The 27,799-nt window shown below is 37.6% G+C and overlaps 2 protein-coding genes across 7 annotated transcripts in view; both read right to left on the reverse strand.

Moving 5' to 3' along the window:
- Window positions 1-19: 19 nt before the first annotated feature.
- On the reverse strand, window positions 20-23,602 carry LOC134814933 (ABC transporter C family member 10-like). Of its 5 annotated transcripts, XM_063823278.1 has the most exons (31): window positions 23,523-23,593; window positions 16,189-16,385; window positions 15,487-15,607; window positions 15,034-15,159; window positions 14,742-14,861; window positions 14,468-14,629; window positions 14,017-14,226; window positions 13,678-13,838; window positions 13,432-13,559; window positions 13,221-13,309; window positions 12,915-13,043; window positions 12,613-12,738; window positions 12,323-12,489; window positions 12,052-12,207; window positions 11,655-11,880; window positions 11,055-11,477; window positions 10,329-10,496; window positions 9,569-9,601; window positions 5,241-5,367; window positions 4,912-5,049; window positions 4,411-4,585; window positions 4,054-4,181; window positions 3,621-3,777; window positions 3,363-3,472; window positions 3,018-3,174; window positions 2,650-2,839; window positions 2,321-2,413; window positions 1,844-1,956; window positions 1,545-1,669; window positions 1,254-1,384; window positions 21-1,137 (listed from the first exon to the last, which is right to left on the reverse strand). In XM_063823278.1, the coding sequence occupies exons 2-31, from the start codon at window positions 16,335-16,337 to the stop codon at window positions 952-954; spliced, it is 4,524 nt and encodes a 1,507-aa protein (XP_063679348.1). In that variant the 5' UTR covers window positions 16,338-16,385; window positions 23,523-23,593; the 3' UTR covers window positions 21-951. The 5 variants fall into 5 exon arrangements, with proteins under 5 accessions (XP_063679350.1, XP_063679351.1, XP_063679352.1 ...); XM_063823280.1 differs by lacking the exon at window positions 9,569-9,601 and having other exon boundaries at window positions 20-1,137; window positions 16,189-16,382; window positions 23,523-23,602; XM_063823281.1 differs by lacking the exon at window positions 9,569-9,601 and having other exon boundaries at window positions 20-1,137.
- Window positions 23,603-23,779: 177 nt separating this feature from the next.
- LOC134814939 (cleavage stimulation factor subunit 1-like) overlaps window positions 23,780-27,799 on the reverse strand; it is a 58,545-nt gene continuing 54,525 nt past the window's right edge. Inside the window, exon 2 of one of the 2 annotated variants that reach the window (XM_063823300.1) lies at window positions 23,780-25,274. In XM_063823300.1, coding sequence (XP_063679370.1) covers window positions 23,971-25,266 — 1,296 coding nt within the window. In that variant the 5' untranslated portion in view covers window positions 25,267-25,274 and the 3' untranslated portion in view covers window positions 23,780-23,970. Of the gene's footprint in view, window positions 25,287-27,799 lie in introns of both variants that reach the window. The other variant, XM_063823299.1, reaches the window with a different exon arrangement.

Raw genomic sequence — 27,799 nt, forward strand, 5'->3', positions numbered from 1 at the left:
AAGAAATAATAGGCTGTTTTGGTTTCGAAACAAATTGATCTCCATTGATATTGTTATCTTACAACATGATTATGATAACAAGCATATAAAATCGCTACAAACAATCAAGCTACAAACATAAAAAGCAATGTTGGAGTAATAGGTTGGGAGTGAGGCCTTTCTAAAGTCTGGATATACCAGATATCAGCCGAAAGTTGTCCGGCCTTGGTCGTGAAAATAAGTTAGGACCGGAAAAAAGGCTGCTCTCCGGAACTTAAGCCCGTTAATATCAGATAAATTGTATTCGCCGAATCGATACATATTAGTCAATAAATTAAATGTGTAAGAATAAAAAATACTGCAATAATAATTAATAAACATCTCGCGATGGCCACGAGTTGCCAAGTTCTGATTATAATTTCTAATCCTAAAATTGTAAATTTATTACATCACAAACAAATATCAGCCAGGCAGGTGACTGCAAAACATCGATTCATTAACCAGAAAACTGCATCCTCACTTTATTCGTGACATTTCCAATCTCGAAAGTAAATATAAATTTCAATACAGTATTAAGAAGGAGTTTATAATTTCCATCTTATATGAGCCAATAATACGCAGCTGAGTGCCAAAATTATCCGTCGAATCGATACCTTACATGGCTCTAATAATAACAATACCTGACCCTGAATACCTGCTCGTGTTCAGGGGTGATAATAACAACAGAGCCTGAGAGATCTCAAAACTGGACAGTCAAATAAATGCGATCACTACACTTACTGACTGTCCACAGTTCATTCGCTCCTATCAAATAAATGCGATCACTACACTTACTGACTGTCCACAGTTCATTCGTTCTTATCAAATAAATGCAATCACTGCACTATCATTGTCCACTGTTTCATTCGTTCCTATATAAATAGTCAAAGTCTACACCTAGCCCATATCAAAAATAAAGAGCAAATAGTAATGCTATAAAACATTGCTGGTAAGTAGTCCACTGAACATGCTACTAGGGTCTTGAGAAAGCTTGGCTGGAGTGTCAAACTCAGCCTTTTTACCCTGATCCATTACCAGAATAAGATCTGAATCTGCTATGGAGCTGATACGATGTGCTATTACTAACATCGTCCTCCCAACAAACTCTGATCGCAGCACCTGAAATAGAAAGATGAAATTTAGGTGGCTGATAAAAAATAATTAAAAGACCACGAATACAACATACCCAACGTGAGATCAAATTTTTAAAATTCTGAGATATTTTGTCAGCAAACCTTCTGTATTTTCTCGTCTGTCTCCATGTCGATGCTAGCAGTAGCTTCGTCCATGATGATTATTTTGCTGTTCCTTAGGAAAGCTCGAGCTAAGCACAGTAACTGTTTCTGTCCGACACTGAAGTTATCACCTGAAATGAAATGCTTAAATTTGGTTGGCAGAGAAAATCGAGAAGATTTTGGTTTCTCGAGTGGTTTTCTGATATCTTACAGTTTGAGACTTGAGTACCGTTCACTAAAACTTTCGTACATTTTCGTGTTTTGAAATCACACAAATAAACTTCATCTCACCTGATCCTTCGATTAGACTGTCAAGTCCATTATCCATATCTTCAACAGGTTGCTTCATGTTTACCCTCTCCAGCGCTCCCCATACCTCGTCATCATTGACGGTCTCTGACGGGTCCAGGTTGTAGCTGAAGTGTACCGTATTATTTAGTCAGGTATTTTAATTTTGATCATAATTTTTATGATCTGATTATTTGAAAGTAAATTTATGGAATTGATCGGGAAAGAAAAATCACGTGATTTGTTCATCGTTTAAGCTAGTTTTGTTCTGTAAAACTAAAACGATATTGTATCAGACTCACCGTAAAGTTCCAGCAAATAATAAGGGGTCTTGGGGTATTATAGTTAGGGTTTCTCGTAATCTCTTCAAGGTTAAGTCCTTTATGTCCACACCGTCAATTACAATCGAGCCGCCCTGAAGGAAGTGACATGTTACAAAAATCTGGAACCTAGGTAGATCGGTGATGGGTTAATCCATGAACGACAGAGGATTCCATGACTATATGCTATGGCATGAACGAACTATTGCATATGGGCAACAGATCAATCAAATGAACGAACGTCGCGTATATATATAACGCATATATTATATATACGGTGCGGCCGCGCGGTACGCACGCGCGTACGTCGCGTACGTCGCGTGTGTGCTACGCGGGAACATCTTTAATCAAAGGTACGCGCGTTACAACTACATCTAAAGCATATTGTGACCAAATGTGGCAACATACTTGGAACCGCGCTCGGATTCCATAACACAGCTCTCAGTGGACAAATCTTACCTTGCAAGTAAGTAATCGGAAGAGAGCGATTGTTAGAGAGGATTTCCCACTGCCAGTTCTACCACAAATACCAACACGCTTGCCGGCGGGTATCTGAAATAACGTGTTTGTTTTAACACAATTGAAGTTGGTCCATGAATTTGCGCAGGAAAGTGAAATAAAGCCAATCGAAATTATCATCAAGACTATATCAGTGGCCAAATTTAACTGACAACACTACAGTTATTGGCATTCATGTAAAATTTGAATGTAAAATAACAATAACAGCTTTTAAATGCAGTACTTCCATCGCAATTAAAGTTAAACAAGGAACAACAACCACCACTAACCGTTACAGTAACATCTTGCAGTACACTATCCAGCTCCTTGTCATATGCCCCGTAATAATTAACAAACTTTATCTCTCCTTTAGAAGGCCAGGAGGCATCAGGGTCCGATTTACCATCGTCCTCTTCTATTGGTACTATTGTTGCGTAGTTGTCTATCCGCTCTACTGCGTTCATATACAACTCCATCATGCTGTGTGGGATATAACAAGTTATTTAAAATATGTTAGGTATTTTCTAGCAATCCTTTATAAAATGAGTACACCTTCGTTTCAAGATGTAACAGCTGTTATCCAGAGATATCAGAAACAAACCAGCTTATAATATTCCCCAAGTAAGCACAAAAAGCAATGAAAATGACCTGTACATACCTGAGATTCCGCAACATCCAGTTGAGTTCCCCAGGAAGAGTAAGAGCGAAGGTGAGCGCTAATCCTGCATCTGAGGGCGAGATGAGGAAGCCGTCACCGCTGGTTTGACCGCACAGTGTAACACACACCAGGCCCGATAATGTTGTTATCATTACACCTGAGTTCAGGATTACATATATTTTATATTGAAATAAAAGTCAGTTGGTTATTAACCATCCAATCTGCAAGGGTCGCGGTTTAAAATACTATTTTCTGATTAAAGTACTCAAAGATTCATATTGCTAATATCCACGTCAAAAAAAGGCAACACTGCATTTAGCTGGAATTACTGGTAAGAGCGCCTACCTATAAGATCTAGTCTGAATCCGACCCAGTTGGCGGCCATGTTGACCAGCATGAAGGTGTTAGTGCTACTATCAATGTACTTCTCCATTCGGGACTGAAAACTGGGAATCCTGCAGGGAGAAGAGGGCGTTAGTTCTGGAAGAAAAAATAAAGGATGAACTGTGGTTATAATCATCCAGTAAGATTTACATCAACAAAAAGCTAGATGTCAGTTAGCACGCGAAACATGAACTTAACCGAAACAGTAGTTCTACATACTTAAGATAAGCCCTGATAGTAGATAACCCTCCTAGAGATTCGGAGAATAGGGCCATTACGGGAGATTTGCAGATACTATCCAGTCTCTGTATCTCCCGGGAGGTGGTGATGTAGATCTTCTGGACTACGTAGTACATCAACGCCAGCGGGATCACAGCTGGGATAGTATAGTTTAGTAATAATGTATAGTGTATAGTTCACTATGTATAGTAATGTATGGTATAGTATGTACTATGTAATATGTTTACAGTATACTATATTGTAGATGCAGCGGGATCACATATTGGATGTTAGCAGTATTTAAAGGAATGGAAGTTGGGTGCACAAAAAAAAACATATCGCTGTTGTAAGAGGATGTCATGAAAATTCGAAATTTCTTTATGCGATTGAAATGAAATAAACTAGTTTTTGAAACTGAATGTGTGCCTCTCACCGATGCCGAAGTAGTAACTGGCAATTATCTGCATAACCAGTACACATAGGACACGAGTAGTAAGGCTATAGGCACTGTTGACATTTTCCAGTAGTGTTGTGTCTACACTGGTTACGTCGTTGCTGAACCTGTGAACAAGGTTAACGTGTTAACCATTCTTTTGACAATTATTTCTAATTATTTTCATAAAGAAATGTAATTGCCTATTCATAGCATTCAAGGCAAATAAAAAAATTCTCCTTTTAATTACCAAGAATACTAGTTTTACACGGTGGTTACTTTTTGAACTCCTTGAATACGGCCACAGAACAGAAAAACATGGTTACAGAAAATGAAGAAAATGATAAACAAACCAACCTGCTAATAATTCGACCAAGAGGAGTAACATCAAAGAAGCGAGGTGTGGCTTTCATTATCCGGAGCAGCATGTTCACAAAGAGTGTCTGACTGGCTCTCATTGCGTCAAATACCATTAGGATCGTACCAATGAACACCAGAACACTGGTAAAGAGTGCCAGTCCTATGTAAGTTACTGAGGGGTGGGAGGTGGTTACTAGGTGGTTACTAAGTGGTTACTAAGTGGTTACTAAACTTGGTTACTATGTAGTTACTAAGTGGTTACTAGGTGGTTACTAGGTGGTTACTAGGTGGTTACTATGTGGTTACTAGGTGGTAACTAAGTGGTTATTAAGTGGTTACTATGTGGTTACTAGGGTGGGATGTGGTTATTCTGAATGTCGGCTGATATTTTATAATCTTCTTTAGTTGCCATCTCATTGACTGTCAACACTGCTTATCAATAACAGTAATAATATTACAATAAACTCTGCATGGTGCAAGGAACTATGAACAACTCACAGATATAGTAAGTATCACTATCTACCCAGCCTGCACTTGTGATGCGTTTCTCTGTCCACACTGTTATCCAATAATCCACTATTATACGGCCAATTTGCGATACAAGTAGAATTAACAGTGTTAAGATCAGCGTTACTCCTGGGAAGATTTAAAGCATTTTATCAGATATAATTATAATTAGAAACACAAACTTTTCAAAAAAGAGTGCTCACTTGCACTGCTCATGAGTGGTGTTTTAAGTATGAAGTAATAGCATGAATTTTATCAGAATAATCAGGGAATTTAGCGACAAAACTTCAAATATTCCAAGAAGTTGAACTGGTTGATACCTGCAGCTGATGCCCAGATCATATAAACTCTGATGCTAACTGAGCCCTTCTCCCTGTCCTCCTTTGTCATTAGACCACCCTTTTCTTTCTTTTTCAAAGCATCAGCTTGGGACTCCTGCCGCTTTATCTACGGAGAAAATGATCATGAGCTTTGTCCAGATTTAAAGTTGAAAAAACGTTTTCAGATACAATTGTAATAATGTACACATTCTTTACATCACGCACTGAGTTCCAAAAATTAAATTAGACATACAGGAAAAAGCTTTACATTTATAAGACTAGCTGAATGCAGAGTAACGTTCTAACGTCGCATGCAGAGTACAAACGTAGAAATACATTGAATGATTATGATTATAAATGATTATAACTGAAAAATTGTATTATTATATTCATATCACCACACTTATTCATATCACCACCCTTATATGATATACCGTAAAATCTGTACATCAGCATTCAGTAGGCGACGGTAAAGAAATATATATTTATTACGTGTTAATCCATCCTGCAATCTGCGTCGGCTCCGTCAAGGTGATTTGCTGAACTTGTGAATGATTATGATATAACAGCTAGTATAGTATTTTCTTCTTTTTTAAACAGGAGCTGGGTCAGCGCACATTGCCTGCCCCTAGGCTGGACACGTGGTAAGAGAGTAATAAAGGAAATAGTACAGACAAATCCGTCTGAAAAAATCGATCTGCCGACACAAGAAGCTTTTTAAGGATTTTTGACGTTTTTGAGTCCCATTAGGTGTTAAATTATAACGTTCTACCTTCGATACGGTAGTGCTCGAACTTTTTGCTTTGACTAAAGATTTAAATAGTACAACGATGCGCCAAAAACTGATTTAAACTGTTCGAGTTGGATAATCTATGTCTTAGGCTGATAATCGTCGAGACCATTAAATAATTATATATTATTATAGTTTATCCGCAGTGCGCAGCTGGTAAATTTTATTTTGAAATTGACTGTTTTATGAATGAAAATAATGCTTTTTAGTAAAAATCGAAAATATTAACAGTCCGGTTGCGATCATTCATCTATTACTTTATTATAGACAAAATCTGCCATTGTTAAGCAGGTCATAGTCCGACATTACTGTGCAGACGTTTGTGTTTGTGGATTACTTGTGGAATATAGTATCTAAAATAATAGCTTGACGATTAGAAAATGAGTCATCCTGCATCTGCGGCAGGGACAAAAGGATTTCGCGGCGATTTTGGCCAAAAATCGCGATACCGCGAATTACATTTCGCGGTATATTAAACTATACATAAAATTTGTCGCAAATAATGGGAAAAATCGCGATTCCGTACATGCCGCGATTTCCTTTTGTCCCTGATCTGCGGCAATGTCTTGGATCGGCACAGTCAGAATTGAGTACAAGGTTTTTTGTTTGTTGTTTAGTACTGAAAAGTGGTAAAAAGTGGCCTTAAGACATGTGGAAAAGTTTGGAAAAATTGGTCAGCCGTAAAGGGCACCTAATGGGACTCAAAAACGTCAAAAATCCTTAGAAAGCTTCTTGTGTCGGCAGATCGATTTTTTCAGACGGATTTGTCTGTACTAAAAACGGTCATAAAAATAATAAGGATGCATATTTTAGGTGGAAACTGAGCCTTAGTTATAACATAGATGAATCTTCTTTATTTACTGAAGATGGAATTATAACTGGGCAATAATTTCACATTAGCCAGTCTAGCGAAGTCATGAGTCCAGCCCCTCAATAAATGGCTTTAAATTCACAAAGCCCAGAAATCCCAATACTATTTCCGCTGTGCTCTCCCTCGCTGAAAACCGTGGTTTGGTGACGACGCCATCAATTTTGAATCAATGCTAGTTCTCTTAAATTGGTAAATGAAGATGTACTCTAGTAGCAGGGAGATGTTGAGTGAGTGCGACTCGTGATATCGGGGTCTCATATCCAACCGCCGATACCAGAGTCAGATCTCATTCCACAGCTTACAATCAGATCACATGGTCTCGTATCTGACATGGAAAATGTTTGGTACTAGAAAAATAAGTTTTGAAAAAATCTCGAAAGAGCCCACAAATAAGGATTAATTTTAATTTTCCGGAAATTTCCGGCAGCCTCCAGTCAGCATGCTCTCAGTGAACAGTGAATTCAGGGTTGCTTGTAATCTGTCAGACCCGTTTGCGTGCGACTTTTGTAAAACAAAGGAGGTACTCAGACCATTGACAAAACAATGCTTTATTAATTATAAGCATTGCAAGCAGAGGGTTTCTGCTTTATTGTGACAAGCAAACCCTTTGCTAACTTCCCATATACCAAAGATTTAAACACATAAGGCCATTAGAAAAATTATGCACATTAACCTCGGTTATGTTGAGGCCACGACCTTGAGACCTTGTGAGAGCTGGGTATTTGGTTTTATTTCTAGGACAATCTTTACATTTGTGCTACACAAATGGTGTAGTGAATTCTTGGATTATACGTTTTGATTTTTATTCCAACTCGTTTCTAGTTCTACTCATACAACGTAGATCAACCAGTGCCTTCTGCTCGCACAGCATATCAACCAATGACTCAATGACTGCTGTTCACTGCTAGTTGAAAATCCGGCAAACCGGAAAATATATTGATATCCAGCCGTTTCTGGTCCGGCAGCCAAAATCCCAGACTGGCGACTCAACATGCGGCCCTACATTTTTTGAGTTACCACTGACCTATTTAACCCGATTCAGTAGGAGAAAGTTCTATATAGCAAGGTACTCAACTCCTCTCTGCTACTAGAGTAATGGACAATGTAAATGGTTATATGATTATATTGATGTTTCTCTTGACCGTGAGTGATGGAGATAAACAAGGTAATTTTAAAATGTAGATAAGTTTGATTTGTTTTACTGTTGTAACGTATGATCTAAATTCAATCATCGATCTCAACAGTATCTACGAGCAGTTCTGAAACTCTGGTTGGCTGTACATAAAATAGTTTTACTTATGAATTTCACAACACTGAAGCGCATTTTATTTTCAGAGTACATAATGAAGATAGTCTGTGATGATAAGCTTTCGGTTTTCGTTGACGGTGAACTTAGAATTCAAGAGGATCGTGATCGTTGGAACGCCGTTCATACTTTAAGCATACTAAAATCAACCAAAGTCATCGGAATAGTATGTGTAAACGGTGGAGGAGAATATGGCATTCTAGGATCAGTGACAGACGAGTCAGACAAGGATGTGCTATTAACTGGTAGTTATTGGGGCTGTTCAAATAGATTTGAGGATGGATGGGAAAGAGTAGACTTTGTAGAGGGTGCCAACTGGCTTGCAGCAGCTGAACTGTCTAATAGACATTATTACTATATAGAAGGTCCTTGGAGGGCAATATCACCCCAAAGTAGAGTTATTTGGACAAACAGAGAGGACAGAACGGTTTACTGTCGCAAGACTGTTGACTGTAAGTTCAAAAACTAAAACATAAATAATTCTTATAACTATAAGTTATAAGTAATAAGTATGCATGTATATTGTAAAGCACATTGAATTTACGAAATTTCGATCGTTAAGATATTTACATTTACAAACTTCTTTCTTAGTTATATATCTGCTTATTATATTATTAAAGAATCATGAATAGTTTCAGATTGGAAGTTGGCTAAACTGGAAGTCAAAGAAGAGAATCCTAAGCGGGAAGGTTTATTACCCTTCAACCCTCACCTCGCCATACTTGAAATAAGAGTGGAACTAACATCACCATTTTCAAATGGGTTCCAGGACAATAGCCAGCATACTGTTGGTTTCTTTCTTTTCAAAGATAGAGATTATTCCGGACTTCATTCAGAGATACGTATCACGGTCCTGGAACGTTCTCTGACCGCTGAACTATCATTCAGCCATAAATCTGGTCAATCTGGTTGCAGTAACTCAACCAATGTTCAGCTTTCCCCGACGAATGACACCTTAACTTTAGGATTTGAAAAGTCGCCCTATTTATTTGTGAATAATGGAACAGCTCGATCAGAATTAAGTCAGTGTGGAAATGAAACCTTGTTTGAGGATTGGCAGACTTTGATAAAGAATTCTGGGATCAACCAGATAAAAGTTACAGGATTTACAGGCCTCTCAAAAGAAGAATTATTTATGACGACTGAATACAGATTTGTCAGTGGTTAGTGAAATGAGCTGCCGATATTATTTAACACTTAATTAATATTACTTAATACTTAAGCATAAGAAGTAGTACATTAAGAGCACTCACAACAAACAATAAACATGATTTTAAAATTTTCAATAGCCGGAACAAGCCGGGTGCAAGTGCAATCGTGCCAAAAAGTGCAGGGAAGCTGTACATAATACATATTGATACCTTTCTTGCAACTGTTTCGGTTTTCGTAACTTCCTAAAGTAAAATAAATATTGTTTGCTATTTGTGTTGTTGTTGTATGAGAATAGCCCTGTACATCTGCGAGCACAACTTTTAAAAATATCGATCCCTACTCACAGCTGTTTGGGCTTCCGTACCGTCCTAGAGTAATAATAAACTGTATGATCAAGAGTAAAGATATAATTCCAATCTATTTTCAGTATGCACAAGTATTCCACTGGACTGGATAATGGTACAAGGTCCCCAGCCGGATACATTCCCCCTCAGATGGGGCGGTGTGGTGCCAGTAGGGTGTCCGAGTGGTGTTCACGGAGGTGAAGTCTTGATCACGTGCTACAGTGGCACCACCTTTACTTTTACTCGACAACCCGAGTGTCACTTAGGTTAGTTTATGATATATTTGTCTTCCAGAGAATTCGACAGATACAACAAGACGATTTACAATAACGGAAAGGGGAGGGAAACTGTAAACAGTTTAACTGGGTAAGGAACCGGTTTGCAGTAAATTGGGGAAAATTGGGAAATTTTCCAACCTTCAGCCCACTTTCCCCATCCCCCCCTAACCCTAACCCCCCCCCCCCCCCCCCCCCCGATCCACATACCTTTCATTACCCTCCTTAATGATCAGATATCTAAAAGATCAGATGTGTAACAGCAGTTACTGATAACAATCTGTGCTGTGTCACTCTTGTGATATTAATAATAAATTAATAATAATTATACAACGTAGGTTATAACATACCTTGTCTGCTGAAGACTCCTTTCTGGCTATATCCTCGCTGACCTCCTTCTCTTCCTCCTCCCCTTTCTCGGCCAGATTTTCCAGAAAGTTCTTGTAGAATTGAGATTCTTTCTCGTATAGTGTGTGATCCCCGACGTAAGATAGCTTCCCGTGAGCTATCTCTATCACCTAAAAGAAAATACCTTTCATAATCTAAGATACGAGCAAGCACATTTTTATCAGCCAGCCGGACCTAGCCGGCATTTGTTAAATAATAGTTGTGAATTTAACTCGGTACGTATGAGAAAATTTAAATTTTTAAAATGCGATTGAAGTTGAACCCAGGCCAAGGTTATTATATTTCATAAATAATAATAACTCACATCTGTCACTATGGCCTATATAGTACATTGCTTACTGTACTTTATATTTTCTCGGATTTTGAGTCTTCGAAGATGGTATTACTCACGCCTGAACTTTTTCAGTTCATGCCTGTGAGGGCATGGGACCCGCGTTAATGGTGTGCATTATTACCAGGGTCAGACACCCTGTACCATTTTTTGCCAGACAACACCATGGTTTGGTGATCAGTAGTTCCTTTTTGGTTTTTGAGAACTGCCCCCGACGGGGATCGAACTCGCAACCTCTGGAATAGTAGCTCACGTTGGCTTAAACTGGCATTTTAACCAGCTGAGCTACTCAAATCATGGACCATTTAAATTCATGACTGACGTTAATTAAACTAACCAGGTCTGCATCCGAAAGGTACTGGAGATGATGTGTAATAAGAACAACAGTTCTTCCAGACTCTGCTAAAAACTTCTTTATTCCCATCTCAAACAACTTAGCACCCACGTGTGCATCCAGCGCCGAAAGCGGGTCATCTAAAATAACAAGGTCAGATTGGGCGTATAACGCCCGCGCTACACTGACTCTCTGTCGCTGACCACCACTAAGGTTAATACCGCGCTCACCAATCTCAGTTTCATCACCACCTGGCAAGGTTTTGAGATCCAAGTCTAGACATGATGCGGCACACACTTCTTTGTAGCGTTTTTCGTCCAGCGGCTGCCCAAATATTATATTTTCCTTTACAGTTGAATTGAGAATCCATGGACTTTGGGCGGCGTAACTTATCTTGTCACTTCTAATGTGGTTGGTTACTTTGCCCTGTAAAAATGTTTGTCACAACGCTGTATTGTACAATATAAATCGTTCAATAATTATAAGTTATCACTTATTACAACTATTACTTGACCTAACTTGTCCTTAGGTAAATCGAATAAATAAAATAATTTAAAATCTGTACATTCGTCAAATAATCATGAGAGCCAAAACAGAACTTACAGATACGATGTGCATTTCGTTTAGGAGCGCGCTGACCAGAGCCGTCTTGCCACCTCCCACCTCTCCAACCACTATCGTCAGCTTACTCTTGGGTATCTTCACGTCTATATCTTGTAGTATAACTGTTGCGTCTTCAGCAATGTCCCACGACAGACTGGCGTTAGTAAACTCGACTGCTACTCCACTGTCCGAGTAGCCGTTACTGTCGTGGTAGCCATTTTCAGCTCTAGGGATAGGATTGTCAGTTAAATCATTTGGTTTAGAAAAATACAGAATTCATCATGTGTTTCTTTCAGATAAAATTTAGATTACAATCTGAGCTGATCACCATGTTGTAGTAGTGTCCAATTAATATCTTACGTTTAACTGATCAACAATAATAATACATAGTACTAACGGAGTGCCATTCAGCATTTCACTTTGCATCGGTAACTCAGGTGCTTTGAGGAACTTGGTGATTCTCTGCGCACATGCTCTACCAGAGACAAACGCTCCGATAGCAAAAGGTATCAAGATGAAGGGTAGCCTCAGAATGTTTAGCAGTGCTAGGGTCCTGGGAGGGTGAGAATTTTAGGATATTTGGAACGATATCCTTTAAGAGAAAATGTATCAATACATTTCAATTGACTCATCACTAAATCCCTAGTAAACTATGATTAAAAACCAACCTGAGGGCTAGAGACGTAGTGAGAGGTGTGTGTTTACCAGTATCTGGATCTATAGGTGAAGTAGCACTGTACACCACGAAGATAGAACAGGCCATGATTGTTGGCATGACGTTTGCTATGAAGATAAACACTGCTCTCAAAGTCATCTGAGTTCGCAAAATCTTCGTCTGAAGGATCAGAAATTAGTTTTTGGGAGCTGCATCATCGAGTTGAAATTTTGATATCACGGTTTGTCAACTGGGACAAAAAGTCAGTTTTAAATTTAGATAAATATGATGATTAATATAAACCTCTTCTTTCCTAGCGTTGACAATCATCCTCTCAAAGATAGGCTCCCAACTGTACATCTTGATGCTCTTCATCCCTAACAGCATCTCGTTCATCACCTTCATTCGCTTATCTTTCGCAAACATTATCTGAATACGATATAAGTATTATGTTTCACATTGAATCTTCTTAGTTTAAATTGAAAGACGTATTCCGTTATTGAATTTATGATATTTTTGTTTCAAAGGACAGGGTGTACCCACAGATTTCTTATAATAAAATACTTCAACAATGAAATGAGGCATTAGTTAAATGAAAAACCGACCTTTCGTTGACATTCGCCCATTTTCTTGGCAACCATTCCATTGATGGGAAATGACGCGAAGAGGAAAAATATTCCAATCAAAGACACCCAACCGATATCCAAGAGAAGAAGGATTATACATCCAATAATCTGATGATGTAAACATTTTAGTGAAGAAAAGAATTTAAACCAAGTTACACATGTCGTATTCAAAATGAAGTTGTTACCTCGAATTCACTCTTCTTATCATAAATAGAAAACCTAGCAACAATTTACAGATAAAATACCATTTTATAATTATTTTGGCTGTGTAAAACATTATCTTACCATGACAGGTGAGACAACAAGGAAGTTGACGAAGTAGAACATGAAATGGTACTGCTGGGTGTCCGTACTCATAACGTTCAGTATTTTACCTGGATAAAAGTTGGGTTATGTACGTGCACCAGAAACAGCAAGTGATGTCTGTGCTGTATCAGATGTTCGTGAGACGGAATAAGTTCGCATTTCATTAAAATAATTGTTAGATTGTCTTTACCTTGAGTTAGATCAGGATCTTTGCTAGCCCAGGAAGCCAGCCGTAAAGCCTTCTTGAAAACAGTGAATTGTAGCAGGGACCTCACGTGAGTTGCTCGCCAGAAGTTCATAAACATTGAATATCTCGAACTGGAGGGGTTACACGTTACATTATGGGCTTTTGGAACATTTGTAGTTAATTAATCAATCAATTAACTAATTGGTTATTATGTTACCAAACTCATGAGTCGAGTTTGTGTGGATTTACCTGAGAATACTTTGGGAGATTCCAGTTAGAAATATCACAAAGCAGAGAAAGAACCCATTTTTGAAAAACTCTGAGACTATCATAGGTTCGTCTTGGACCATTGAACTAGATTCAGTTATGTTCAGAGACGATGGATTGAGCTGTAGCGCCTTGATGTTAGCCTGAGAAAGGAATCCGTATTATTTGTGCACCAGTTTCAGTAAAGTAGAATAAATAAAATATCTTTAATAATTCAATAAACGCGAATTTACATGGACTTTGGGAAGATTCATTTCTGACCGGAAATAATACCGGAACAACATATCATCAGTTAAGTCTTGATCCCAGAAGCAGTGTTACCTGTTTAGTTGCGATGTATATGTTTATGCCACTGATAGCAAAAGGTGACAAGAATGCCATTCCATCTCCAATAACTCTCATAATTATGGAAATATAATAAGTTTCCTTGAACAGCTTCAAACAGACTATGATAAGAGAAGGACTCTTTTTCTTTACCTCTTCTGTCCACAACTTGTCGAATTGTTGAGCTAAAGGACCACATTGGTCCACCTGAGATTACCATTCGTAAAATAAATAGAATATTATCAGCCTTACGGAATGTATCAAGATGCCAGAACAAACGGGTTGGGATCAAAACAGCTACTAATATAAGTTGATGATAATATTTTATAACATCAAATTTAATCGAACGGATATTTCAACAAATCAAAAGTTTAGTTATAACTAAACGTTAGATTGTTGAGATAAATATATCAAAATGGAACACTGAAAAGTTACACTAAGAAATTACCTGAGGAGGAGCGCCAATATCTGACATCTCCAGGGGCTTCTTCCACCCCTTGATCAGCAGCCCCCTCATCCAGGCAAATGTCAGACGAGAGGGTAAGGCTGCTGTCCAATGTTTGTTACACGTATCTCTGTCCGCCACCTTTGTCCACGATAGTCGACCTTTCTGTAGTAACCACGTGATAAGGAGTTTTGTACATTTTAAAAGTTGGATAATTTAACTGCCGACAGAAATTTGGTTAAATCAAATATAAAATTATGTTTATAAGATTACGTACGATGATGTTGGCGAAGGATATGATGGTTAGAACGAAGTAGAGGAATGTTCGAACCACTGAAATGATCACCCTAACATCTAAACTACCAGCACTTTCAGCTTCAAACTGGTTTATCAGCCTCTGAAATAAATTGGTCGTATCAATAATTTAATTTAAAAGATAGCTCTGTATGCACTAGATAAATTCAGGAGCGCGAGCGTGTTAGTCTGTTAGATGAATGATCAAAATGAAGAAACCGAGTAATTCGGTTGTATAAATAATACAGTTTAAATAATATTTGACAGTATCTCACCACAATGATCATGACATTAGCGACGAGGGATGTGATATAAGAAGCGGTGAGGATGATGAGAGGTAACCTCCTGGCTGTCCTCTCTCCTCCAGCATACATGACACCCGTTGCTACCATTCCAAACACCTGGTATTTAAGCAGTATTAATTAAAAGTTCATAGTTGGTTCGTGCGCAAATTTCTAAAAGTGCGTAAAGTGCGTTGTGTTTTAAAAGTGTGCACGAACCAACTGTAGTATCAGTAACAATTCAGTGCACGTTTTAGTTTCAGATGGGGTGAGCTTATTCAAGAAAAGTCTAGTTCGATTTGGTAGATCTGTTTAGCGGTTTCGACCCTCTGTTATTTTAAGAATACCCAAAATATCTCCGGGAAGAAAGAAAGAAAAACTGCAACTAAATTTATCTATTTTAGTTTTTATTTCCAATTACAAACTTTTGAAACAATATCACATTACCTGATACACAGAGTTTAGAACGACGAATGCTTTACCTCCAAATAAGGTATGCCATAATATTATCTCCACAATAACAAGAAACAACGATCCAATCAAACACGCATACTGAAGACTGTGGAACCTGCATTCAAAAGATAAGATTCAGTTAAGTCTTGATGTGAAAAGGGATAGGGGGGGGGGGGGGGCCAAGTGGATATTTGTAGATATTTGTAGATTAATGTAGAGTGGATAATCCACGAAAAAAGTGGATGACATTCTACAAATTTATACATTTATCTCCAAAAATTCAGTCGAATTTCTGGGCACATATTTGAGATTCCATTTTTTGTAGATAAATGTAGATATTTGTAGATTATTGTCAATGGATAATTCACGAAAATTCTACAAATTCTACAAATTTATACATTTATCTCCAAAAATTCAGTAGAATTTCTGGGCACATAATTGAGATATACATTTTTTGTAGATAAATCATAAATGTAGATATTTGTAGATTATTGTAATGGATAATTCACGAAAAAAGTGGATGACATTATCCAAATATCTACAAATATCCACTTGGCTCCCCCCCGGGATACAATGATACTAGTTTGTGTTATCGTAACCATTCAAGTAGTAATTATAAAGATATGGATAAGTTCAATGATGAATCTACAATATTTAATCTGAAGAATATTTTATAAAAGTAAATTTGTCCCCTACCAGAATCTGACGAGTCGCTTCTTAGCGACACTATTAAAGTAGTAAAGCACAATAGCGCATAGGATTACAAAGGAGTTACTGATTAGTTTCACGAACTCTGGCGTACACAGCCCGTCAGTGTTGGACCACCCTCTGCAATATCTCTCCATATCTTCTATCTTTTATATTCCTTATCTCTTCATATCACCCTGCAACTGCTGGGGGTGCTATTTAAGGATTTAAATTTGATATTACTCTAATGTTACAAAACTGTAAACCAAGTGAAGGTTCACAGGTAAGGGTTAAATATGAAAGGAATTTCGAACTCAAACTTATTCTATCGAACGAATTACGAATATATAATAATATGTAATATGTAATATTACGGATACCTTAAAACTAAATTAATTCCTGGGCAACCACGTACGACCGTACGTGGTGAATTACAGGAATTACAGGAATTACAGGAATCTAATGTTCATCGTGACGTCGAAAGCGTTGGTTAACTCTAAAACCAATAAAATGGTTAAGTGGTAAAGTGTGTGGTTACTTAAATAATTTAGCTTCATGAACCACCACATCATTGAAAGGATTTAAACAAGATACAATATCAACTTTTTAAACTCATTAAACTCTATGTACATTGTACATTACAGTTTATACAAATAATTGCATAGTTTCAGGGCTCAACCGAACTATTTAAACTGCCGCTACACTGCCGAATGTGTTCGATGAAATATAAATCGACTCGAGTAAACGATCAAGAAGAAGAAAGATGGCGGTAGGTAGCTGCTACATACACGCTACAACTACAAAAGGCAAAAGCAAGAGCAAAATAGAGAAATATACAATATGCCGTGCTTATGTACTACAACTTGAGGCAAACTTACAAGTACAGTTCATACTAAAGAGCTGGACATTACACAACGTCTTACACAAGTACACATCAGTAACTGAGCTGGTAGTAGTACACACTCAGTTCAGTAAGTAAGATACTAACTACACAGATAACAGATTTGTACACACATCACAATCATCATTCACCAAACAGATTAACAATTATCACTCTCCTCACTACAAGACAACAGGCAATTAAGCAAATTAAGCACTGAGAAGATAGTGGCCAATTACTGTTACTAGGGTCAAGATATACTGATTGTTGTGTACTTGTAGTTCAATATTGAGATTAAGGAAATCCGAGAGTAGACGCCCGCTTATAGAAATGTATAGGACGTGTTGAATGTATATGTGTTACTTGCCCTGATTATACGACTTAAGCCTAGGGATACACCTTTCATTTAACAACCGGTAAAAGAAGCACAGTACATATTAAAGCAGGGACTAACAGGAAACAGATAGAGAATGCTGATAGTTTCAAACAATAAACACGAAGCAGCTCATGAGAAAAGTCAAGATACACTTCAGATAAAACTTCAATGAATAAAAGAAATGCAGCTCACTATAACTTCGTAGTCAGCTGTAGGAGCAGCTCAATGTAACTTAATAGTCCTCTAAAAGATCAGCTCACTATAACGTTATAGACCTGTATCAGCTGTAAGCCCAATTAAGGGGGGTCTTCATCAAAATTCTCTCGAAATTGACTCTATAGTTATTTCTGATAGATGGGAGTGATATCTACCAGCTGCTTTTGGTCCCATGGAAAAATATTGCTCCTAGCCGAAATTATCGCCGGTGTAAGGTTAACGCTTATGTGTAATTGATTTTCAATCGCAAGTTCTAAAAATCTTCTCCTACATTATTTTAGCAATCACCCTCAAACTTTCAAGATATGTTCTAAGGACCATTTAAAAGAGATCGCTCAGACAGAATTTTGAGATAGGCCTTTAAAAATTTTGTATTCAATTTTGAAAATCTTTGACCTCAAAAAATCGTCAAAAAACGATAATTTCGGCTTGGAACAAAATTTTTCCATGGGACCAAAAGCAGCTGATAGATATTAGATATCCCCTCTATCAGAAACAACTATAAAATCATTTTCGAGATCATTTTGATGAAGACCCCCCCCCCCCCCACCGGCCCCCTGAAATACAACCTGAGACACGTCAATATTCAGATTTACAATCTTGTAACATGATATATAATGAATGACATGACGCAATATTATGAGGCTTTATTGATCAAAAGTTGAAATAAGGATTTTCTTTTGATTAAGGTCATGGCTTCATGGTAACGAACGAAATACCCAAAAAACGTCGAATAAAAAAGCCTGGCGAATCGCCCAGGAGAATTAAAAAGGAAGTAAAAAGAAATATATGTGTGGCATATAAAAATCGAATGGAGGTTAGAATATTCAAGCAATAGTTAACCCCTTTAATGCGCCTGGTAAGGTTAAATAAGAATAACTTTGCAAAGACATCACGTACTAATAACCACGTACCAAACATCACGTACTACAATGGAGAGGTCTCATACATCGGAATAAGGAGTTACTGTGTGGTGCAGGCCAGTCCAACGATTAGGAGAAGACCTTTTCAAGAACAAGTAAGTAAGTACTAATCAGATCCGTATGTGACTCACTAAAATTAGCACTGAGCGCGTACACCACTACTCGTATAGTGTACAGGCTGAGTTTTAGATGAGCTTCAGATGCATGGCTACAATCATTGTCAGCTCCTGTAGTAAAACGATAGCTGCGTACTATGCAGACATTGACTTCGTGACAGAAGACAAAATATTTCATATCATTTTCAGGGTCAGACATGAATTCTTTGAAAAACACTTATAAAAACGTTTGATAACACAATAATATCTTGATCGATGCTAATCCAGTCTCATTTTTAAGGTCATAGAGTAATTAATATAAGCATAGTTTGCAGACTTGCGAAGTCAACAGCCACATTGGTTCAACAACCAGACACGAGAAGGGCACCTTTAACAGACAGATCATATAAGGAAGCTGGGTTCATGAATATTTGGCAGGCGGCAGCTGAAATAAAATTTGGTGCGAAGAATATTGGAACAAACTGTAAGATGAAAAAACAACAAGTCGTCGATTAATAAAACTAGCAGGAACCCGTATAATATAACCCTAAACGGTGTCAAGACTCAAAATACTAAAATAATTATTACCTATTTAATTGGCGTTTTTGACACCACTTGGGGGTCCAAATTTTAGGCTCTAAAATCATTATTCCTTGGCCAATTTTTTATTTTTTCATGCTGATTTGAAGGCCATTAAAGCATTTGACCCAGCCAAAAAAGTTCCAGTTGTATATCTTTTACGGTTTTTGCGGAAAGTCGCGTTAAAGTTGATGCCGTGGTGTCAGTAAAATGGCACAGATATATATATATATATCGTCTCGCTTTATATATAGTAAGATGGTACTGTATATATACGTATATATGTATATGTATGTATACATATATACGTATGGATGGTACTGTATATATATATATATATGTATGTATAGTAATATTATGGGTCGGTTGGAGCTGCGCGTGAGGACTTGTGCGTGAGGACTGAGGTCATCGTGATCTCAGTTGACAGTCAGGCGCTGCTGGCTCAGATTTCAGATATGGTTCCTGATAGTGCCTGATAGGACTGTGACGAGACGGTGACGCGACGTGAGATATGAGACTTGTTGGCAACCGGCCCGATGTTTACTCAAAATATATATATGATATAATATGTTCTGGTGAAAATTAAAATATTCATCGAATGAGACAGATTCTTTCCAGATGAGTACACGAACGGTAACCAATATTCGCCTCGACGTAGCGTTGAAACCCAACGAGCAACAGCGACTGAAAATATAATACACAACTATGACCTGATGTCATGACCTGATGGCAGTGCTATATAAGAACTAGGAACTTAAATTCGATAATAAAAGGCAGGGTGGTGCGACCACGTCCGGACAAATCATTCTCAAAATAGAACGGGCTAAAGCAGTGAAAGTGCACAGCAAGTTAAAGAAGGAACCTAAACCGCACGAAAGAGGTTATACCATTCAGTATACACTATACAGTGTATACTCACATCATGTTATGCATAGTATGCTTCTTCTTGAGTTATGATATGAAAACTGCACATAATTGAGTATGATACACAGAATATGGCACAGCTAGAAATTTAATCAAGCAACACTTGGAAAATATCAAATTTCAGGGTTGATAGCAATCAGGCTTGTCTTATCTTGTTTTCAGATTGGATTTGCAACACTGGTCACAAGGTTTAAACGTCAAATTAGATGAAATTTATTCTAGACTATTCTAGATCACTCCAGAGATTGGAATTCACTGTACAGATTGGAATTCACAACTCGATCCAGCCTGACAGCCGAATGTTTAGACGCACTACTGGTCAAAAGTAGAACTTGGTAATCTGGTGGATTACAGCTCTGCACGATATGAAATAATATTATATTCGGGTGCAATACGTTATCAGCTTCTTCTCAAATAAAAAAACATGATAAGCCCAAAACCAGCTCAACAAAAAAAAAAGACGTACGTCGTTCAATACAAACAACAATTATTGCAAAAACAATCAATGCGACAGAAAGTATAACAAAGCTAAACTGCAGCGCTAGCAGAGTGTAACGTTATACCCTGTAACTACATAATTGATATTGCTTGTCTACTAATATATAGTATATAGTAGATACCATGCGACCAGGATACACATAATTTTATGTATAGTGTAGAGAATGCCAACCTCTCATAAAACTACAGATGCATGTATTACAAAACATCAACAAGATATTTTAACCACGTACACACTAATTGTACACCAAGCTACAAAGAGGCGCTAATTAGGTGCACAGATCTGCCCTATAATAACACAGGTAACACCATAAGAATAAGACGTGAATAACACACAGATATAATCGGATACTTGTTACGTCATTCACACCAAATTCAGCGAAAATGATAACAATAATTCTATTTGTGCAACAATTAAAACCAAAGATTACTGTAAGAATTCATCAGGTACAGAGATAGAGACAAAATATTCAAGAGAACAAGAATGGCGCATCAGAGAGAGAGCAATATCGTAGAAATGATATGTATTATAAACTGGGTATGCTACAACACTAATATCATGTACAGCGGAAATTTGATACTCCAATTTAATTGACATTCAACAATTTTGGTCTCTTTTTAAAGCGAGACCTGCATAAAGACGACTTTTTGAATAGGACGCATTTCTAGTGTGACATACTATATATTACGAAGCATATTATACCTTTTCGAGAGAAATCAGCATTATATTGAACGGAGAGATTTTGGAGACAATAAAGTTGGATATTAGTGGGGAATTGATAGTGACTGGCCAATAAGCTTCAGCAGCGATATCAAATTACCAACACCCCAGCCTATGTAATGATAAAGCTGAGCAATTCTCAATTTTCCACTGGAGTCGGGACAACTATTTACAATGAAAATGGGGTTTTTATCTCCACCATCCATGCTCGTCTTACAATACAATACAATGCAAATGGCATATTATCAAATAGCATAACTTATATATAATTACTCAATTTCATCAGTCTTGATTATTGTAAAAATGTGAAATATGTCAAAAGATATTTATATATGTCAAAACATATTTATATATGTCAAAAGATATAATCAAAGAAAGTGGAATTAATTGTTCACCTAATGATGTCTTACCACAAGATCTTGTCAAAGATAATATCACTTCTCTGTTGCATGTATGGGTTGATCTAGTTAACCAATCGCTGTCATCAGGAAGTATGGATGGTGTGAAACTAGCTGATGTAATTCCGCTAATAAAAGATGATTCTCAGGATCCGAATATATTGAAAAACTACAGGCCAGTCTCAAACCTTACATTCCTGGGAAAACTAATTGAAAGAGTAGTTTTAAGAAGACTTAACGAGCACCTTAGTCGGAATAACCTTAATTGTCAGGAACAGTTTGCTTACAAAAAACACCATAGCACTGAAACACTCTTGATTAAAATAGTGAACGATGTCTTAATAGCAGCAGATGACAAAACTGCTACTGTGGTGATGCTCTTGGACCTGAGTGCTGCCTTTGATACTGTGGACCATACTTTGTTACTCCGTATCTTGAAGCAAGAAATAGGAATCAGAGGAACTGCTCTTAGCTGGTTCACCAGCTTCCTTAAAGGACGTTGTCAGCGGACTAGACTCGGCAAATCTGTCTCTGAAACAATAACTATCCGATTTGGAGTACCTCAGGGCTCTGTTTTAGGCCCGGTACTCTTTAACATCTATATCAGATCGTTGTACAGATGTGTTAAAGAATCTGGTTTCTCCATTATTGGTTATGCAGATGATCATCAAATCATGAAATCTTTCAAACCCTCTGATCAGGTCAAAACCTTAACCAATCAGCTGAGAAACTGCTTCTTGAGGATAAAGAATTGGATGTCACAGTACTACCTGCAACTGAATGATTCTAAAACACAACTCATAGTCTTTGGACCTAGTAAAGTGCTCAGTGAGATAGAACTTCATGGCGTTGATATAGCTCCTAACACTTTGGTAATGTTTGTGCCTACTGTTAAGAACCTTGGATTAGTAATGGACAATCAGCTGGTATTTGATAAACAGATCGTAAATCTCAAGAAGAAATGTTTTCATACGTTACGTAATATCAGAAAAATCAGATTTCTACTGAGTCCCAAACAGATTAAGATCATCGTTAACAGTCTAGTAGTGTCATGTCTAGATTACTGTACAACGGTCTGTACTTTGGTATCGGCGAGAAGCTGCTGCATCAGCTCCAGTTACTTCAGAATGCTGCTGCAAAAGCTGTCACTGGTAAATATAAACATGACCATCTTGATGATGACCTGATAAAGCTTCACTGGTTAGATGTAAAGAAAAGGATTGTCTTCAAAATCTTATTACTATCTCACAAGTCACTGTTAGGATTGGCACCAATTTATCTGCAGGACATGTTCAAGTATGCTCATCATGGTCACTCATTGAAGCTTATTGTTCCTTCTTGTAATTCAAAGTTTGGTGAGCGTAGCTTCTCTGTAGTGGCTCCAAAGATCTACAATCGTCTGCCTGTTACCATCACCTCTGCTCAATCTCTGGAATGTTTTAAAGCTTTTCTAAAAACTTACCTTTTCAAAATGTCTCCAGATGAACTTGAAAAACTATATCGATAACTATTGTGGTCATATTTGGAATTCGATATTTGCATGATATATTTAAGTACCATTTTCGGGCTTTAGTATTGACGATATATTTCAAGCATATGTTATTTTTTAGCTCAGTATTCATGATATTTTCTGGGATGACTAGTTCAAACACTGCTGAGTATAAGATTTATCTTAAAAGCGGTGTTATTAAATTTCAATTTATTATTATTATTATTTGTTTGAAACGACTAACCTTTCTTCGATGGTTTAAAACTGTTTATCAACCATGATTTTCATTAACAAAATCGGGATCAAATCTGAGCTGAGGATATACTGTTAATGATATTTCAGTTTTTCAGACAAGCTTACAAATTTCATGATGAATTGTATAAATTATCATATTTGCTGAAAATGTTTCAAATATTGTAATGTTAAGTTTAATTCGGATGTTTTAATAGATTTCGGTGATCCTTTGAGATGAATTTTAAGAAAAAATATAAACGAGCTCAATAATTTCCAATTTGAAATAATAAGTTATCATATTAAAAATAAAACTTTACACTTGCGAGAGCACAAACTATCATTAAACAGTTAACGTTTTAAATGATAAATCAGGGTCAGTTCCACATTAAAAACATACTGTCAGTTCATATTAAAATCGACTGAAATAAAAAGTTTATGTGATAAGAGTAAAAAAGATTCTATATTCCTCGGTAGTACCAGAACCTGGCTCTGAAATCGTCACTGCATGAGATAAAAGCAGGCATGGTCGGAGAATGAACAGCACCTCTGATCACATTGTTGTGACCAGACACCAAATGTGGATGTGGTTCTGCTGTACGAGCATCCCAGCACCCTACCGCCATCCCCTTTTCATCAGGTGCTATTATCAGATCCTCGGTGTGGTTGAACTGTGCGCCAGTTCGGTGGTTGTGCTGTGTAACTCCAACATACTCGTTCAAGATGTTCCCGCTGGTCACCTCCCAAAGTTTCACAACACTGTCCTTACCGCTAGATAGCACATACTTGCCATTCCTCGAGAATTGGACACTGGTCACCTCGGCTCCATTGTGAGCATCATCAAATGTTTTGACGCACCTGTTACTGACACCATCCCACATTTTGATTGACCCGTCACTACTGCAACTTGCGTACATGGTGCAGTCAGTGTTCCAACACAGTGCTAAGACAGGACCTGAGTGCTGTGACAGACTGTTTGAACAGACGTAGCACTTCAAAGTAACATAATCATACAACCTAATAACTGGGTGATCAAGCGCCATGAGCAGGTAATCACCTGATGAGTGGAACGCCAAACTTCTTACTGAAGCACCTTCCTCGAGACTTTTCACTGCTTTCTTGACACTGGCTTTGGTGAAGTCGAATACTTTGATGGTACAATCCTTAGATCCGCTCACCAAGTGTGTTGTGACAGGGTGGAAAGTAAGAGCAGTGATGGAATCAAGATGATCATAAAGAGTTCTTATAACAGGATGGTTTTCATTCTCTTGACGTTGAGCCTGTTGGGACTTTGTTATCATCCGTTCAACATCCATTATTTTGAGACTTGCATCGACGCTTCCAGTGGCACAAAGTTTACCATCAGCAGTAAAGCAGGCAACACGGCAAGGAGCTTTGTGGGAAGTAACATAGGCAGTTTCATATTGTATGACGGTGGGAGAAGAATTCATGTCATCTGTATCATACTCCAAATCCAAACCAGGGCCCAAATTAGTCGCTTTCTCCAGCTTTTTACTGTGTGTCTCAGTCTCCTCATTGAGTTCCTCATATTTCAAGCCATATTGGACTAACTGACTAAGTCTATTCGTAGGAGCACTTTGTATCATAAATCCACCAGTAGCATTCTTAAGAGCTACTGTCAACTCATATGCAACAGTTTCAAATTTGTCACTCCTTAGTTGGCCGATTATGAGCTTGTATAACCTTTCCCTCTCCTTCATCACTTCAGAAGCGCTCAGTTGATTTGGTATAGGCATTCTGATAGCTGAAATATTTCATTATTTAATACTATAGCAGACATTATTTCAAAAAGTCTAACTGAGCTGTGCACCCCTGATTAATCAGGGATATAATTAAATTGATAAATTTTATACTGCAGTGTAAAAGCTTTATAGGTATTGAAGTGTAGAAGTATTCACTGCACACAAAATATTAGCCCATGCCAACATAAAGCCCAGCGTTTTTCAGTTACTTTGTTGGAGCAAGCTCAAAAAGTCTGCAGCATCAAATCAAATCAAATAATAATGACACAAAACATCACCATACAAAATAATGGAAAAGAACCCATGTGGCTCTTGCTTGTGAAATTTGCATATATACTACCCAAGGCGAGGGTTGCAGTCAAGATGCAGTCAAGATGCTGGGCTGTTGATTTTCCTCTGATTCCCCTCAGCGCAATGAGTGTGCTTCTTAACAGATAAAATCTGAATCGTGTTCTGATATGATTTTTGACCTGACTCATGGCTTATTTTTTGTTGTCAGCTAACATCCCAGAAACACGATCTACAAACAAGCAGTCCCATAACTCCAGAAGTTGTGAAGACTAGAGGGACAAAAGATCCTTTCTCTGACTACTGAAGTACTCTCTCTTTCTTCATACAAATCATTCTTTTCTTTCTCATGCTTACTGTAGATTTTATCTAGTGGCTTAATTAATGTATTTGAGTTGCAGTCAGGATGCAATGTGTGACCATAACGTCAAAGAATGTTCTTTCAAAGGGTGCATACAGTCTTGGAGGAAGAAAGCAGCAGTGTCTCTTATGGCATTGTGGCACATGAAAACCTAATTTCCAATCAAGGGCGTGATAGACACTGTTTATATTTCCGTAAGCACATTTAGAGGGCACTCTTTTGATCTTCTGACCATACTGTAGAGTGTAGATGTATGCTGTCTTGGAACTCCTGCCTGTTTAGAACAAAGTTGAGGTCTTTCAGAGGTAGTTTTAGGAGCCATGTTGAGGCTCCCTTCTCTCTTGCTTGGCCTTGGTGGTTTTAGGTCGATGATCTGACTCACTATGGACTATAGAGCAACTTAAACCTTTGGGAGAGAAACTCCTCTTTCTGTTCCCTCAGATTCTCTTTCTTTTCTTTCATCTTGGCCAGGTCCAGCTTGGTGATATCCAAGCTGGACCTGGCCAAGATGAAAGAAAAGAAAGAAGATCTGAGGTGATATATTGGTTGATCAAACCTACTAATTGCTATGGCTTTAGTTACTGCTACTGAGTAAGCATATGCATAGCCCGCCACATCAAACAGGAATTTCGAGGGTATCTCTATCGTGCTGGGTGACTGGACCAATGAGGGCTGGAATGAGCACATGATGCATGATCTTGCTCTCCAGTGGGGCAAAGTACTTCTTAGCAACATGGGATTAAACATAGGACATTCATTAGGCTTTTCTTTATTAACAACGTAATTAGTTCCCTCAATTCTTCCTTAAACTTCATTCGAAACATTCCAAAAATAACTATCATTTACTAAAGGTTTAGAAATCAACATTTTCAAAATCCCAAATAATAAACATATACACACATGTACAATAAATTAAATCTGGTGATGCATTTGGCAGAGCACAAGCACAAATCATGAGCAATAAATATCATCTACCCCTTGTAGCTCTTCATCTCAGGTATCAGGTTGAAGGAGACTGGATATAGGGGCCGCCCATGCCTTCTTCTAATATAGGTGGCCTTAAGTTTGGGTCAGATGCCAGGAAATTATTTGGACAATGGCTCCCTGGAAAGCAGTACTTTGCACTAGCACACTCCTCATTATATCCATGCTCAGGCGTGTCCTGTTACACATCACCTAGCTACAGTCCTCCTTCGTCTTGGTGGATATCTACACAGCAAGTCGACTAATGAAACGTTTGGCCTCAGGTGCCGGCCATTCCTCTTTTAGTGGTAAATACAAGGGGGACGAATGACCCTTTCTTCAGTTGTAGCACTCGGTTCATATATACTGCAACTGGTTTTTATTTTCATTCTCATGTTGAGTGTAGACCTGTGGCATGGTCTTTCCTTGATTAGCGCATGTCACATTCCACAAATTCATTTCACAACAACAAGTGTTTCATGCCCTTCCCCATCAAACTTTCCCCGACCTTTTATAATCTAGGAGTGATCAGATTAAGGTTCAAATGGTTGGTAAAGATTTTGCACCTAAGTAAGTAAGTAAGTAAGTAAAGATTATGACATAACATCATCACAAGTGTCTACAAAATATCATTGCACTAAATAAAAAAATAATTTAAATAAATATATTTTTCCATCAACATTAATAATTTATCAAATTCAATTTTATTAATTAATAAAATCTAATACATTATCTATAAATAATTCATTAAATAAATAATAATAAAATTTGGTAGCTTAAACACAAACTCTAAGCCCAGTGGATAAACCACAAAACTTATGCTCTATTGTGTGAAACAAAGATACTAGATCAAGATAACTATCAAGGAGTGTATGCATAGGACATAAAAAGTTTTGGAACGAAGATGACATGCTT

This window comes from Bolinopsis microptera, chromosome 5 (genome assembly GCF_026151205.1).
Source record: "Bolinopsis microptera isolate Bmic1 chromosome 5, MBARI_Bmic_1.0, whole genome shotgun sequence".
Lineage (NCBI taxonomy): Eukaryota > Metazoa > Ctenophora > Tentaculata > Lobata > Bolinopsidae > Bolinopsis > Bolinopsis microptera.